The sequence below is a fragment of the Amphiura filiformis genome, chromosome 14, assembly GCF_039555335.1.
Source record: "Amphiura filiformis chromosome 14, Afil_fr2py, whole genome shotgun sequence".
Lineage (NCBI taxonomy): Eukaryota > Metazoa > Echinodermata > Ophiuroidea > Amphilepidida > Amphiuridae > Amphiura > Amphiura filiformis.
Genome location: NC_092641.1, coordinates 52001473 through 52019190, shown reverse-complemented (window position 1 = coordinate 52019190; position 17718 = coordinate 52001473). Strand labels below are relative to the sequence as shown.

At 36.8% G+C, this 17718-nt stretch overlaps 1 protein-coding gene across 1 annotated transcript; it reads right to left on the bottom strand.

The window, feature by feature from the left end:
• Positions 1–6729: 6729 nt before the first annotated feature.
• On the bottom strand, positions 6730–17187 carry LOC140169483 (cytochrome P450 4F2-like). The gene is made up of 9 exons (XM_072192745.1): positions 17149–17187; positions 16781–16925; positions 15334–15506; positions 14369–14493; positions 11174–11438; positions 9779–9975; positions 8958–9091; positions 7742–7889; positions 6730–6939 (listed from the first exon to the last, which is right to left on the bottom strand). Exons 1-9 carry the CDS (start codon positions 17185–17187, stop codon positions 6765–6767), a joined length of 1401 nt encoding a protein of 466 aa, XP_072048846.1. The 3' UTR covers positions 6730–6764.
• Between the last annotated feature and the right edge of the window lie 531 nt (positions 17188–17718).

Here is a 17718-nt window from a genome sequence, read left to right as displayed (position 1 = left end):
GAATTTCTGCACGATTGTCTGACTGAAATGTACGCAAAGTAGAGTGGATCAGAGATTAGAGTTCTCGCTTCTGGTGCATGAGGTGCCGGGTTTGATGTCCAGTGGTGGAAAACTTGCTGGGATATTGACTGAATGGTCTGAATTTAATTATTAACATCTTTAGATTAAATTCCGCTCTCCGCATGTGCATAATAGAGATAAATTTATGAACCATGAGCGAATTTTGTCCTTCGGAGGGGACGTTAAGCCATCTGTTAAGCCATACAGAAAAGTCATACCTGTTATTTTGCTCATAGTTTTTTTAGAAGAGTAGGGTGTTAACTCCTAACTGACCCGGTGTTTAATTGGACCCCAATGCACACCACAAGCTTCACAAGAGGCTTTCTTGAGTTGAACAACCCCAACAAAACAAATTTTTAAAAATTAAACAAAACTGGTACGATCACTAGGCCTGCTCCTGATTGCAGATACTACAGATCGATCAATTTTTAATTAAAAAAACATTGCGAGATAAAACATAGCTCAATCTTAAGGCGTGGGGTATGAGCGACCTTGAAGTACAGGTACCTGGAGAAGGGAAGCAACGAGTTACCCCAAATCACAGCGACAGGTAGTGACTTGGCCACCGAGTGTTATTATATATTTATTTTGGAAGGTTCTTGTTTGTTTTAAATTTTGGGGCGTTTTTCCAAAATTTGATATTTTTGGTGATATTTCAAAAAAGCGACATGCCAACGACAAATCTTTTTGCACATACTTTGTTATTGCTAATACAACTCTTTTCAGCATACCTACAATTTGTTTTGGTGATTTAGTAATATTATAAATTTTGTGACTGCATTTTGGCGTTTTCGATGCGATTTTAGGCTTACCGTGATTTAACGTTGATATCTGGTCTTGCTCCTTTTATAATTTCACTTTGATCGTCGGCTTTTGTAAATAACAGAATGTAGATTGGCTCTGACTAAGTCTCGTAGTCCTCTTGGTGGGTTTTTTCATGACATATTTAGTTTGTATTTGCATGTAACAACCCAAAACCGACCTCTGATTTCAGGGTTGAAGGCTGTTTTTGGAATGCCCGTGGACTCAAACAAGTGCACGAGTGGCGACTATGGTTTTATACTTCCCGCATTGATGATTGAGTCTACGCCTAACAATATACTTCTTTTTATATGTTGACTGTAGCTGGTATATCACTGGTATACAAAGAATTGGTTACATGTCAATGACTATTAACTTCAGGGATAGACCCTTAGATTATTTATGCGCCTTTCTATCATGCAGTATCTTTACCCGCAGACATGTGCCCGTGTCATGTGACAATATTGCGTAACCTTAAAGGTTAATACATTTCTTTGACTTCGAAGAAACTGTGTGATTCTATGGCCTAGCGGTCTAAGGCGTTGAGGTTTCTAAGTTGCTGTTCTTGGCGTCGCTTGTTCGAAACCGTGCGTCTGTTACTTTTCTTATGCTGCTTTATTTTTCCAACGTTAGGTGCTAGAAAAACGTATTTATAATTTCTTTTTGTATTATTTATTTATTTATTTATTTATTTATTTATTTATTTATTTATTCATTTTATTTATTTATTTAATGACGTTTTGGGGCTCGAGAGAAAGGACACATTTATTTATTTATTTATTTATTTATTTATTTATTTATTTATTTATTTATTTATTTATTTATTTATTTATTTATTTATTTATTTATTTATTTTTCGATTGATTATTTGATGATTGAGTGAGCAGATTTATCGATTGCTACTTTAGTTGTGGGATTTCTATTTGATTTTGAATGACATCGTACATTAATATTGATTTTTTCCGTTAAGCATTATCAAGAATTAATATCACAGGTTTTAGGGCAGATAGAAAGTTTGCTTAGTGATACTATCCGTTGATTCAGAACCGGAAGGTGCCGGGTTCGATTCCCACCTGTGCCTATTTTTTTAAAGACATGGACAATTTCTGCAGTAAGTTTATTTGGCCCGCGATCTCAGTTATTCATTTTCTGATGGCTGTGCCTCTTACAGACACCCTCTCCCTCTGGAATCCAAACCACGGTTCGCTCATTACACCTCCCTTAATCCTTTACTTACATAACTCGGACTTAAAGTTACAATCACATTTTTTTAGCTTTTTTTTTAATCTTTCAAAATATTAGACATGTCATGATAGGAAACATGTCTCAGGCCTGTAATTTTCACTGCGATGTTATGAGAAAAATATGACCTTTCGAAATCTAAATTTTGAGGGAATTAGTTTAATTATAGTTAATTTTGAGTTTACCGATCCCATGCCAGACATAGACCGTAAGGTACTAATTTCGAGGAGCATAACAAACACCAAATTGGTGTCGTATGACCTTTGACATGCATGCGTTCTTTTGTCGAGAGTTGACATGGTCTTTCAATTTGTGCCGAGTGTCCTTGGTAGACTTGACAATGCTTCAGTGGTCATGAAAGGATTCAATAGATAACCTCTGCCCCACTAATCCCCAGCTATTGTCTGAAATTGCTCCTCGGAAAATATATTATAATAACTCAGTCCTCAAATGATAGTCATTATAACGACCAAAAGATAAATGACTGACTATCATTGAGGACTGAGTTCCGCAGTCTAATCCCATGCAGTCTTACCAGATTTAGGTGGCCAAGTAACCAGTGCCTATCGGCACACGGAAATGAAGAAAGTGCCTTTTCCGCGCGCCATCTTTCACAAATAAGTTGACATATCTTGACAAAGAAGAAACCAATGATTAGATACACCATTGAGCCCGGTAAATATCTGAATACATTCTCATTTTGTGAGAGAAAAGTTTTAAACTTTACGGACTCCTCCATTTTGACAAGTCACTATAGAGGCCTTGCATGTGACGTATCATCCCGTAAATATGGCGGACTACTCAAATGCATTCAACAAAAGCATGATTGCAATATACCGTGACAGTTCGTCTCACACACATAACCCTGCACTACGATCAAATAGGTTGATGACAATATTTGATTCAATGGACTGCACTCCGCCATAACTACGGTGAAGGACACCGGTTCAAATCCTTTGTTTGGAGCCAATCGATAAAAAAATGCAGGGCCTCTATAGACGAATCTAAATTCACGCATTCCTACACCTGACTAGCAGCCTTTAGTTGGGTAGCCGTCGGCTACAATGCACTCAAAATGTGAAATGATTCGGCCTTGGCGGAAATTTTAAACTGCATTCCATCACCCGTTTTACACCTTCCGCGAAAACACAGGCAGACAAAAGAATAACACAATACAGTTCCTTCGACAAAACACACAGCATGGTCTATTCGCTGTTGAAGTGACATAATAATCGGATTAACTGCACGCGGTATCTATGCATTGATGTACTTGCGAACAAAAGCACTATGTAGGGTCTATGAATAGAATGCGGCGGAATTATCTCCATTATATATATTATTAGCTATTATTCTATTAACCCTCCTCGTCCTTGCATCTTCTCTAGGTGTTAGGCGGCTTTTACTTGCACAATTGGACGCTCAAAGCACCAGCTAGTCCGACCAAATCCTGACCATGACTTGGCTACTTGGATTCGTCTATAGTCAGGATGGTGCCTGTTCATAGGGGTAATGTCGGGAACTACGTCACGCTATTGTTCGACCTAAGCTACATCATTTTTAACGCATGTGTGTTTGTCAATACAGCTTTAGTCTCCTTTACCTTCGCAACACGGTACGTGGAGTGACTGGAATCACACGGACGGCGGAGGAGAATACTAGTTGGTCAGACAGTTGAATTCTATCAAGCATATAATACCTGAACAATCATTGTCATTTGATCGATTTACTACAGAATATTATTATTTATTATTTTATTATTTCAAAGAACTTATAAAGCGCATTTCCCATAGACCAATGCGCTGTACAAAGAAAATAAAAATACATCAAAAATACACAGCATGGCATAGAACAACAATATATCACAACGTGGTAAAATAAACTCCTAATTACATCAAAAATTTGAATAAAACAGATATGCGCAGCAATCTGAACCACAATTAAAATAATGAAAATACACTTGAACCCAAATAGGGACATTATTATCATTATAAAAAAAAATATATTGTATACTCAATATATAAATTAAAAATTGTAAACCTGTTAACTTAAAATCTTCAATTCGGTGACCACTCTCTGGCTAGTAAGGTTTGAAGATTGATTCGACTTCTATGGACCATATAGAAAAAAAAGCCACCATGTCCGTCGCGAAAATCCCGGCATTTTTCGCTAGAGGCCAAAATCCAAAATGGCCGCCGCCACCATTTTGAAAATTTAAGTTTTTAACCAGAGCACCTATATTCATGCACAAAAACACTTTTTCGGATATGTCGAGTACAAGGATTCCGATTCTGACATTAGTTTGACATTACGGCATCATTTTCACCCAGAAATCCAAGATGGTGGCCAGCACCATCTTGAAAAATTTAGTTTTGAACCAGAGGACCTTGTCTACGTGTGTTTTCACCGCTAGTGTAAAACGGGTGATGGAAAGCAGTTTAAAACTCCCACCAAGGCCGAATCATTTCACATTTTGGGTGCATTGTAGCCGACGGGGACCCAGTTATGGCTGCCATGAATGAGGTGTAGGAATGCGTGAAATGAGATTCGTCTATAGCTGTAACACCCTGTGCCCGTCTCCCGCACATGGATCTGAAAGTCACAGGAAGTCTTTGTTTTATAAGTGGGCGACTGCGACCGAACTCACACCGAAGCAACTTTTTGTGGAGGGGCGTTGAACTTAACCAGTTTACACAAACTATGATCGTCGCCCCCCAAAAAAAAAGTTTACCTCAAAAATCAAAATATGAGACGATCGGCATCATCCAGATGAAGCGACCTTCCTTATACGCGCTATTAGCCAATCAAGGATCGTAGAGAAATTGATTGACAGTGACGTCAGACGCAAACTAGTCTTTTTATCTTTGTCTTTCATTATAGCTACTAGAGAAGCAACATGCTGCAAAACACCTTGTTGACTGACCATCTAGTGCTGGGTATCGGCTGCCACAACCACAACGAGAATCTGCAAGCAGCATGATGAAGCCGTGTATATGCTTCATGAATTGCATTGACAACAAAAAATGTTACTGTTACTTTGCAAAATGTGACCGTTCACGGCGAATGAGCCGTAAATTCCTTCCCAGTCAATTTTGTTTATTTCGTGTTTAAAAATAAACATCATAAACTTAAAATGGCATATCATTTGACTTCAAACGATATTCAAAAGCGGGGTTATGGTTTGTTAAACTGTGCTCCTTCAACAAAATTATAGCTTTTTACGTTTTTACATGTGTCTCTTTTTCCACATTACTGGCAATAAATATCAAACAGTCATAATTGGCGGTCATTTCAAATCATCCCCAAGTCAACGAGGTTTAAGAAAGTTCTCTCATTGTTAATTGTTGGTTATGCATACCTGTACAAAATACAATGCCTGGTAACCAACCACTTGAACAGGATTTAGCAAAAGCAAACAAAGACCAGCGCTATTAAAAGTTCTATAGCCATCTAAGGTAGAAGCTTATTATCCACTTAGGATTATTGATTAGTTTTTGACTATCAAAATGAGACAGATGTCAGGCCAGCTTAAGTTACCGATGAATACGACCTTCGTACACATTTTACACCGTAACTCAGAATACAATTTAGGGAATTTACGGCTCATTTGTGCTGCCGGGTCACAAATAAACCTGCTCGCCACATATAGGCTATACAGGATGTATCAAAATGATTGGTACCCATCAACTTTGATGTTTATTGAACAGCCTGCATCTTCCAAATCTAACATTGGATACTTTTGAAATGTCCAGAATATATAGTTTATGACTTGCTACACAATCTATGAAATAATTATGTGGAACACGTGTTGGATTTTTATCTGTCAGATTCATCCATTATCAATGCAAACTAATGGGTACCAATCATTTTCATACAGCTTGTATTCACATGCTGATGGCAGTCTGCTTGAGTGTAATAGAACTCACACAACATATGTGGATAATGCCTTCTGCAATTAATGTGCCAGCTCTCTGGAACCAATTGCTGTAAAACTTCGTACTTCACCTAGTCTGGCCGCTTTTAAATCTAATCTGAAAATTGTACATTTTATTGTAGCCTAAGATGTAGTGTAAGTTGTCCTTATAGATAAAGCGCTTTCTTCATACTTATGCTAAGGCGCTATATAAATTCCGTTTATTGTTGTATTAATTAGATTACAAGAGAATGAAATCGAAAAAAGGTGTGCGAAATTCTGTACCAATATTGTACATATTATATGAAATATCTAAACAGGAGATATATTGCCAGAACTTTTTTCACTTTGCGCCATAGCTAAATTTCTTTAGGTTAGTCGGACATTACAGTGAAACATGTCATAGGCCCACGACAATAGTTTTATTCCTCTTAACATCCTCTTAACGTCTCATGCCATTGTAAAATCCGTGCGCATCGTGGTGGTTTCAGTAGTCATTGGTTTTTAAAACTACTCGCATCAAATTGATAGAGAGTCACAAAGCTATTAAACAGTGAAGGTTTATGCTGTAACCTTAAATTTATCGATAACTGCGTCACCTCACCTATACATTTCATTTTAAGCGATAAAATCAACCAAGACGTTCATCATAAGAAGTGGTTTTTATGCAAATGTCATTTCAGACTTTTTAAGTAGTGACAGAAATAGAGCTTGTGAATATCCTGTAAAACACACCAAAACGTATTTCAGTTTATGACTTATGACGTGGCTTGACCTTAAGATGGATTCCGTTTTCTGCGCGTAGAACGAGTGAATTAATGGACACTGCAGTGAAATCAGGCTCCACAGAAAAGCTTAGGTTACGTAAGATCATGGCTGTGACGATCTTCATTTCATTCATAGCAAAGTTTTGTCCGATACAATTTCTGAAATGATACAAAGGTGATTGATATTTCAAACAAAACATCGAATCAAGTGGAAATTAAGACGTAATTTTGCAAGCTGTCGCTTATAACGATTTTGAGTCCAGCTGCAGAAAATTCAAGGAATGCAAATAAAGTTATTTCTTCCTCAGGAGCAAGGTTTTGTGACTTTTGTCCCTTTCATCACCCTTTCCGCCTCTCTTTCCGCCTCTCTTTCCTGTTTGTCCCACAGTCCGCTGCATCCCTTGCCGAAATAAACATAAAGCATGTGCATATTGCTTTTGATTTTGCGATTAAGATTTACAAATTCGCTGGATTTATTGTTGTTAAATGAGTTATGTACGTTTTACAAAGGTGTTGGGGTTTTTTTCAGCCCTCTTTACAGCATAACTCTAGAACCACAGGACCTATAAAAGTATATATATATCAGTGATATTTGAATTTTTCTACACGCTCGCTGGGAAATGATCAATATAATTTTTGCCAAAGCTCATTTGAATTCTTCTACACGCTTGCTAGGAAATAATCAATATAATTTTTGCTAAAGCTCACTACCATTCGCAAGATGGTGTGAACTACAAAATCGTAACAGTGTAAAATAGTTGCTAATCTAAACGCAGCTTTTGAGGAACTATCATGCGCTTAATGTAATTGGTGGTCAAATGTTGACAGTTGGTTACAGGATGTCATGCTGAAAGAATCTTTTAGCCATAGTTTGGTTGAATGAGTTTTTACCACCTATGTTGGTAAATATGCTTGATTTGTTCAAGGGCTAAGTAGCGTAATGTATGAGATTATTACATACCTTGGTCCTGCTGAAAACGGCACAAAGGCAAATGGTGAAATATCATTGATATTCTCAGGTGCAAATCTTTCCGGGTCAAAGGTCTCGGGGTCTTTCCACACGTGCGGGTTAAGGTGCATCCACCGAATACAAATCTGCACACGTGTGCCTAAACAAACAAATTAAATCATTTCAATGCGTTGTTTCACAACATAAGTCATATTCAACTTTTGTTACATTTTAATCTTCGTTATTTTTTCGATAAGAAATACATACGTAAAGTCAGACGAAATGTTAGAAATGTTATTACAAAGCCAGAACATATCAACTGAAATTTGTAGGGCATATACTCCGCTTGCTTAATGATGAGCCAGTAAAAGAGTATGCATTGTATGTTCCAACTCATGGCAAGAGGAAACCCGAACGGTTAGAAATATTGTTACAAAGCTAAGTGAAGTAGTAAACATTAATTACTATAGAGATTATCCCTTTTGGATCTGAATTAAGGTATAGAAGATTAACCGTATCCATTTTAATTTAAACAAACCAGAAAGTAATCTCCCACAGTAAAGGATAAACACATGAACTGGATACATGTGCATACATTGACTAGCCTTGCGGATTTCCTGGTCCCGCCAAACTGTACCACATGTATTGACATGTGGAGATAATGAGATTAACTCAGTGTAGTTATTGTCATAGAATCGGGTGTTTGGATGGCATGTAGACTGAAGTCATTTTTAAGTAAAGGCGAACAATGATGGCGCTATTAATGTTGAATCTTGTTTGCATCGTTACAACGAGTACACACTTGTATAATGGTGTTATCAGAAAAAGAATGACCAATGGTAAGAAAATTTCCCGAAATATTTTTATCATGAAATATACGGAATAACTCATGTAATTATTGGCAAATTTAAATTTAAAATGTATGTAAATAGCGACCTCAATTTGTACACAAATGTACAGTTTATAGAATAAAATTGGCAGAAAGAAGCTGAAAAGGATGAATAATTTGAGAAACGAAAATTCATTTTAAAAATAGCTAACAACATGTTAGCAAGCAAATGTATATTAGTGTGATAACTGTTGGTATTGTCCAAGTCTATAATTCAACATTACATAGTATTGAATTGATCACATCACACAACCGTAAAAGGGTACGGTATTATCATGCAATACTCATGTTCCATAATTTGGCACTGGACTGAACAAGAAGAACATGCAGAATACCTACCTGCCGGAACGCTGCGGCCATCTGCGAACACGATATCTCGTGTAGTTATCCGGCTAACAATTGGCACAGGGGACGTGAAGCGCAGACTTTCTTTGATACACATGGTGAGATACGGCAATTTGTTTAAGTCATCCCTAGCGTTTATATAATTGGAAATAAAAAGTTTCAAGTTTTTATGATGATTACATGATTTACGCTGCAAACACAAAATGTTTTATAGAAAAGTTTTTCAAGTCGGGTCATATAACGTTCCAAAACACTTCAAAAACTTTCTAACATAATGTTATTCAAGAGTTGACAAATTATTTGAAAAAAAGTTTGCAAAAATATTTTCAAATATTTTTTTTGACAACGTTTTTAAAATGTTGTTGTACTGGGGTTTTTTTCATAACAAACGTTATAAAGACCAAACCCAACGTCTGCAGCAGAATCTCCCATTTTGGAGTTTTTGCGCACGGTACGACTTTATTTATAAATATACGCATTTATAAGTACGCACGTGAACCATGAGCACGACATACCTAGCGTGACCAAATTCTCATGCATTAAAATATTCAATGACTGAAACGTTTACAATATAATCACAAAGCTGAACAAAATAGACAATTTTGCTGCACAGTAGTCTCATGTTGTTCCGCCTTTGCATTCAAATGTATAGGAAGGCCAACCGCTATGTAGAAGGTCACTTCAAGACTTATTAACTACAAGCTGTTATCCCGGGGCTGTTATGGAAGCGTGGAGGTGCCACGTGCGTATTTATAAAAACATATTTATAAATACAGTCGAAGCGTACTGACTATAAAAAAAAACCAACAACTTACCATTCAATATCTTTCGTTTCTTTTGACTCAATCATCGCGTCAATTTCTTCTTGACATTTTTGTTGATACTCGGGGTGCTTTGCCAAGTTATAAAGAATCCAGGATATACCACTCGCTGTGGTGTCATGGCCCTCAAACATAAACGTATCAACTTCCTCCTGGATCTCTTTCTCAGTAAGGCCTTCGCCAGTATCATCCTAAAAATCAATCAAATGAAGGAGTATATAAATATAGTGCTTTAATTACTGTAATAGATACAAATGCTCTGCTATATCAATCGGGACTAGAAAATGACACGACAATTATCCCATTGTTTTTGGCATTAATACAATTTGCATTTAGATGTACAAAGCGAATGCGTTATAACGTTCAGACAAAAAGAAAAAGTGCTTCATATCACAATCATCCCGATTTTGACATTTCAGCGCCTTTTTGCCAAAGCCGTTTCAAGGACCATCATTTAATTCCAATACAACGTTAAGTATCGTTAATCCCGTGGCAGTGCAAGCGTAGTTGATTTTGCCAGTTAACATGGTTTAAAGTCTTCTTCTTTGACTTTGTTTAATATTATTGTTCTCTGGATGATACTAGAGTGGGATGATGGGAAACGAGATTCCGAGGAGTGTAAAATGTGTCACCTTGGACAATTCGAGATTTCCAAGATCGAAGTTGATCATACAGGGATTCAAATTCAGAACTGGTCCAATTAGCCATTTCGAAGCATGGCGCATACAATAGGAGGGGAGTATTCAATATGGGTAAAACCCGCCAAATTCAAAAGACTTTACCCACTTCGTGCAGCGCCATCCTATTGTGTCCGCCATACCCCAAAAAGGCTAAATGTGGTAAAGGCATCTAACCTAATAAAACAGTAGTTTGCAGCTGGACTATATACTGTATAATTGCTGCGACACGTTATTTCTTGTTAAATGTTATTAATTATATACCATCTACAATAATTATTAGTTGGGGAAAGTTGCAAACTTTACAATACAATAATTACGGTGTATTTAAAAGTAATACAACTCTTGGGGTTAAATTAAAACACATTATGGATCACACAACACAGCAAAATGTGTTTTTTACAACATTGTTGTAACCTTTTAATTTATAACTTGAGGTTGCATTAGAATTCTGCAATTTCACACTTTACCATGTATGAAGGATTAAAATCAATGATAAGTTATTGAATACAAATAACAAAGTCGTCATATCATTTATTGAATCTAGCGAGTAAAATCAATCGCAATTCAAATCGCAAGCGAATGGGCGATTCATAAGTGACAAATAATATAGACTGTTATAATATCGCGCCACAAAGTACGATCCTGCCTATTGGGTGAAAAACAAGCGATTCTTAAAACTTAAGAAATAGTTTAATGAGGTAAGTAATACCTTTGCCCGAAGAAGTATATCTAAGAAGTCAACATATTTCTTGTCTGTCGCGTCCTTATCTCCGCGTTGTATCATCAGTTTACGTTTATGTATGACATCTCTGGAATAATTATGAACATCTCTACAAGCTTGCCTCCAACGGAATCCAGTGGGGCTAAGATAGAAGATTGGTGCGATGTGGTAGGGTAAGAAATTGATGCGTTTTACCGAGGTGTGACTTAGTTCTAACACGCCTTTTAAGTATGGGTGACGTATGTTGCCTGAACTGGAATTAATAAACGGAAAAAGGCTATATTGTTATTATGATAATTAGTATTCATAAAAAAAACAGTATTCACACATATAGGAAAACAACAAATGAACTGCAAACAGCAACTTAGTCAAAATGGTGGTATGGAATTCATGTGAGATACAATTAAATACATTATAAAGTTCCAATAAAGTTAGCAGGCCACATGTCTTACAGTTACGTACAAATCACAAAGCTTTCGATTAATTATCTCATCCTTAATGTGTTACACATAATTGTATCTACAACGGTATGATTAGCAATGACTATACGACGTACATTACAAAAATCTCAGATGACAAGAGATGAGAAAAAACACCAACTCAATAAACATACAAAAAAACAGTATTTATACATTTATTCAAAATTATTATTTTTTAAACTGCCTACAAAATTGTTGGTCTTAGTCCAGTATGGATAGAGATTGAAATAAGGTTTCGCCATTGCCCTATTCTATATGATATCCATATACCCGTATGGAAAACTTCACTCTCTCGCACTCTGGAATAGCCCATTTGACCTTACTAGCCCTGCGGGGCTATTCTAAAATTCGACTCATATCACATGCAAGTCTTTACTATGAAAGTTTCCACGCTCTTCGGTGTCGATTCGTCGCATTTTTTTTTTGAGTTAAAGTAAGTATACAGGAATGAACCAAATTTTGAACAGGCAATACAACAATGTAATGTTATCAGTACTATAATTAAAATTCTTAACCTATTGTTTGATCAATTCATAATTGGTGGGCCTTACAATATCGCGGTTATTACTGGAAGCAGGTACCCTCTGTGCTCTTTGCTTTTAAAATTTTTCAATTTTCTAAAAACAAAACACTATGCGAAATGCACGGTTGTTGTTTTGTTTTGTTGTTTTGTTTTTCCTCTTCTTGCATTTTGGGCCACTTTTCTTTCTTTTTCTTTTATTTTTTGTGACTAATTTTGAATTTTAAAGTTATTATGCGAGTGGCCTTCTGTGACAAACTACTGTTTTGCCTATGCTACATCTGAAACTTCTTATCCTTGGCCTTACGGTTAGAATGCGAGATTGCCTTTCCCGTTATCACTCCTGAGAATAAAGTGCCCATATATTCAAGATTGCCATAGATAAGCTATATAAAGTAATTATTTGTTTGGTGTTTGATGCTAAGAGAGCTAGTATTTGCATGTTTATATAATTTGGTTGCTTCATGCGAAGAAAAAAAATAGCCTGAAGTAAAATGATCACATTGATGTACGGTATCACAAATAATCTATGTTTTCCATCATTTTCGAAAATATAATTATTCTTACTGATATTGCCGTACGTATAGGGTTTGAAATTTGTTTTCGTATTATCACAAACTATAGCCTATGTGAAGATCTTTGTCTCAACTTGATCGATAAGCTTGTAAAATAGAAAAACAAATTAAGAAAAATAACATAAGATACAAATATTTTCATTAATTTGTTCATGAGTTTTATTATAAAATAGAAGTGAAACTTGAAGTTAACTTTAAAAGACCCTATACACTCTTAAAAAGATAAATCAATATGAAAAAAGTGAATAGCGCAAAAATTTAGTAACTTTTGAATGATTTTTTCAATATTGAGTAAAATTTGGTAAAACGGTGAGTAAAAATTGACTCAAGTCGTTGAGCTGCTTGCTCCCCTTTTACTCAATATTGAGTACATTTATCTAGAGTGTAGTTATGATAACAGAACAGCGGGACACAGTAGTTAAGGTATTTGACTCTGGGTCATGAAGTCTCGGATTCGATCCCACGTAGGTAAGAGTCATTAACAATGTTCCGCTCTCTCCGTTACGGTACTGTATTCGAATTTTGGTAAGATGTAATGTATGATAAGTTTTGTTTTAATCTCGCAGCAAGTTCCGGTCAGGAAAACGTCTGGCCGTTCGTACACCGTGCTCTGGGCATAATGTGATAACAGTGTCAAACACTAAATTATTCACCCAAGTAAGATGAATTAACATAAAAACATTACAAACAATATATCGTCATGAGTTCAAGAGCAAGAAAGTCGTAGGCCAAATGGCTGCCTCGTGTTAAATTTTGAATTTTGATTTTCCAATGGAATCCAACAAATATATTTATCTAAACGAGTTACACGTATTGGGTTTTGAATTGTGCATCAATCAAGTGATTGAAGTTGCTCCTGGAAGCATCTCAAGTACCACTACACCCAGACCTGAAACTTTGAGGTTGGTATGCACAAAACAAGTCTTACGGAGAAGGAACTTTTTGGTATTTACATACTTTATTATATTATTGTAGATCCTGTTAAGGGCAAATCCATGTAGCTTAAGGGGGTACTACACCCCTCGATAAATTTGTGTCTATTTTTGCATTTTTCTCAGAAACAAATAACACAGTGGTAACAAAAGTTATGTATATTATAGCGGCAAGGAATCCAATTACTACACTGGAATTTCAGTGACCCAAGACAAGCGGTTTGTTATTTATGACCAGAAATAAGGTACCGCTAGGATGTACCTCATTTCCTATCATATATACTGAACCGCTTGTCTTGAGTCACTGAAATTTCAGTGTAGTAATTGGATTCCTTGCCCCAATAATATACATAACTTTTGTTACCAGTGTGTAATTATTTTTTGAGAAAAATGCAAAAATAGTCACAAATTTACCACATGGGTGTAGTACCCCCTTAACATTAGATGACAGCAGTTAAACTTTTGGCTGTTGCTAGGAGTAAAGGAGGAAATAAAAAGAGTAAACGGATCCCTTGGTAATTCTAATCTCCATGGTTAATCCCGGGGGTTAATCCAGGTCTGACTTGTTTTGTGCATATGGGTTTAACAGTGCTACAAATTTTAAATGATAAAAGGCAGCGATATATTACACATACGACTTTTCACACTCTCATGATGATAATGTCTATATGATATACCTGAGCTGACAGTTGCTTTCTATACTGAAAATGCATTTGAGAAGACTATCCAAAGTCAAGAGGCTGACGTGCTCAAATATCTCCACGGATTTCTCCTGTCCGTCACATAGCGTTTGAATTTTATCCTGCATTGAAAAAAAAATCCCATCAAAACATTTGGTTATAAACAAGTATTTCAAGATAAGTTTTTGACGTTGTTGAGAACTTTTGATAAACATTTTACAGGTGTTATATTGAATCTGGTACTACGGGATGATACTGTGGCTAAGTTGCACTTAGCTCCTATTCAAGCCAAATGCGTTCGTCGGTACACCCCACACACTCCCCCCCCCCCACACACACCCCCACACAAAATCAAGACAAAAGACACCGATGTGCTCTGTTTACTTAACCATGAACTTTACTTTATTTTACTCCTTCGACTTCCAACTTCAATACTTGCTACCCTTTACTTATCTATGACTTATCTCATGAACTCTTTCTGCTGACATCTCAATACTTGGTGTGCCCACCATCACTGTCTATCACTGCCTGGATTCGTCGTCGCATGCTCTGAACAGTACAACGCATTTGGCTTGAATAGGAGCTAAGTGAAACTTTCAAAATCCGACTTGAAGCCACTCAAGCGCCCATAACTCGACCAAATGATATCGTAGAGCAACAAAAGAGGTATCAAAATGTGCAGGAGAAAGCTGCGCTTTATATACATTAAATAAGTTGTTGCTATATATTTCAGTTCCCGATATATCTGACCATAATCGTTTCGATACTTTCTGGGTTGAGTTTACTTAGATACTAATGCGTACGCAGAACACTAGAGCGCCACTTTCTGTATCACGGAGATTCTCTTTCGGAGTTTTGGAAATTTATGGGCATTTTGTATTTATTTTTAAGTACACTGGGAGAGAGAGATGCGCCCGTAAAAATGACCTCTGCGTCCTCGAATGATTCATGCGTTTACTTACAATAAGTTGGTTTGTAGATTCCTTAAAGATACCCATATAAGATTTGAGTATTTCAAAGTGGAATGCTGGTGTTAGTAGGCGTCTATTACGGGCCCATTTCTTGCCTTTACTGAGTAGCAATCCGTCACCAATCCAGGGACGTACTGCTCCGTACAGAAATTCATCTTTCGGTTCTGTGACAGAAATAAAGACGCAATAAACGCAATGACGTGTGACGCTATAAAGTGGACTATATGTGTAAAACAAGTAGAGCTATACATATCTTTTTACATTTTGTAAAATATTTTTTGACTTATTTTAAAAAGTATAAGGGGGAACTTATAAATTGTGGGCAGTATAGTATATCAAACACCCAATCTCTCCACCCACCCCACACGTTCACCCCAACACGCGTAGGCAGGAAAACGAGGACCTAATTTTTCACTTGATTTAAAACATACTAACCGAGGACTCACACATCCGTTCTTAATCGCCATACCGTGGACCTCACTCACACACACCAGACAACGTACTATCCAACCGTGGACCATCCTATACCACCCATAGGTGGACCCATTTTAAATGCATTTTTACGTTATTTGCGATGTCTTGGATATATTTAAAACACCGAGGACCTCCACGGTCACCGGGTGTCCTCATTTGACATGTATGTATCCTTGTGTGTGTCCTCGTTTGCCTACGTAAACGCACCCCAACACGCACACCCAACATATCAAATCGAATTACTTAGTATCTCGACTAAAAGGCGTTATGTGCTATATCGTCATTCTCCCGTGTCTATCCGTGCTTTGAAGCCAGGAACTAGACCTCAAAAAAGTAACACAGCCATTACAAATGTATACACCTGAAGCTCATGTTCACAACTATTAAAGGGGGACTCCGGCAATCATAACAATATGCCTTATATGTTAGAAAAATAATTATCAAGCACGAATCACATTGTTTTATTTAAAACAAACTCATATTGACCATAAAAACGAATAAAAACAGTCGGCTCTCAACACGCGATATTCAAAATTCCCGCGCCGAAATTGTCTAAGTGCAATGACGTAATGGTTATTTGTGTTCAATTGTCGTCAGCCTTCATTGTATTACTGGGACGTCATTGCACTCGGCGCCCGGGAATTTTGAATATCGCGTGTTGAGAAACGGATGTTTCTATTCGTTTTTATGGTCACTATGAGTTTTGTTTTAAATAAAACCATGTGATTCGTGCTTGATAATTATTTTTCTAACATACAAGGAATAATGTTGTGATTGCCGGAGACTTCCTTTAATCTTACTGGCATCCAAAAAGAAGGGTCTTTCCGGGGGACTATACCAGTGTGGTTATTTGTGTTGAGTGATACCCAGTGTTTATAGTAAAACTGGTTTTTGACATTCTGCTAAAATCAAACGATCTTAGCGTATATATTATATTAAAATATGGTCCATGGACCTTACAAACCTGATGTTGATAAGACGGTTTTAATTGAATCTGGATCAACCACAGCCAATGCACCTGAAAACGGACCAATCCAGAACTGAAAAGGTCCTTTCAATCTTGCTGTCATGCGTAACATTCGTTTTTGAAGTTCTCCACGATTGTCTGACTGGAATGTACACAAAATAAAGGGAAGAGAGTGTTTCAGAGATTAGAGCTCTCGCGTCTGGTACATGAGGTGCCGGGTTCGATTCCCAGTGGTGGAAAACTTTCTGGGATATTGACTGAATAGTCTTAATTTAATTGTCAAACTTTGAAGAGTTTGTTTCCAAACCATGTTAAGTCCACAACCCAACGTTTCTCATTTACTTGTGTGATACAATCACAATTACATTGACAAGTTTGGCACTAGCAACAATGAGTTGTACCATCAACAAGCCATTATTTACCACAACAATGCTGCGAAACAAAATGCAGACTATTGGTCTCATTTGGGAAACAAAGGCCTCACACAGTATTGTTACTATTCATCCATCCACTGCTTGCTTTGTAACTGAAATTAGTATACCTATAGCATCACAATCCATTGTAATATCGCACAGGTAAATCAGACACATGTGTTTGTGGACTTAACATAGTTTGGAAACAAGGTCTTCATAATTATGTAGATTACATTTAGCTCTCCGCATGTCAACAAGATCAACAATCGAGTATACACATGACAATTAACTACATGCAAACCAGCCGCCAATCTTAAAATTTACTTCAGACTGGCCCACGTGCTTTTCAATCCCAGACACGTCACTGTAACCTCAGTGTGACCTCAGTCAAACATTTTTGGTTTATTTGTGCTTTATTCAAACCGTAGTCACTATTGTGTGATTTTCTTTACCTACTTATAAAATCAATAATTCATGACGAGAGCCAAATACCATTACATCTGATCAGTGAAGATTGATATT

Excerpts from the sequence above, each read along its gene's own strand:
- LOC140169483 (XM_072192745.1), bottom strand. The coding sequence starts at position 17,187 with ATGGTACAACTCATTGTTGCTAGTGCCAAACTTGTCAAT. Across the intron at positions 9,976-11,173 it reads ATATACTTCTTCGGGCAAAG|GATGATACTGGCGAAGGCCT; the intron begins GTATTACTTACC and ends ATTGATTTTTAG. Across the intron at positions 7,890-8,957 it reads TGGCCGCAGCGTTCCGGCAG|GCACACGTGTGCAGATTTGT; the intron begins GTAGGTATTCTG and ends TTGTTTGTTTAG.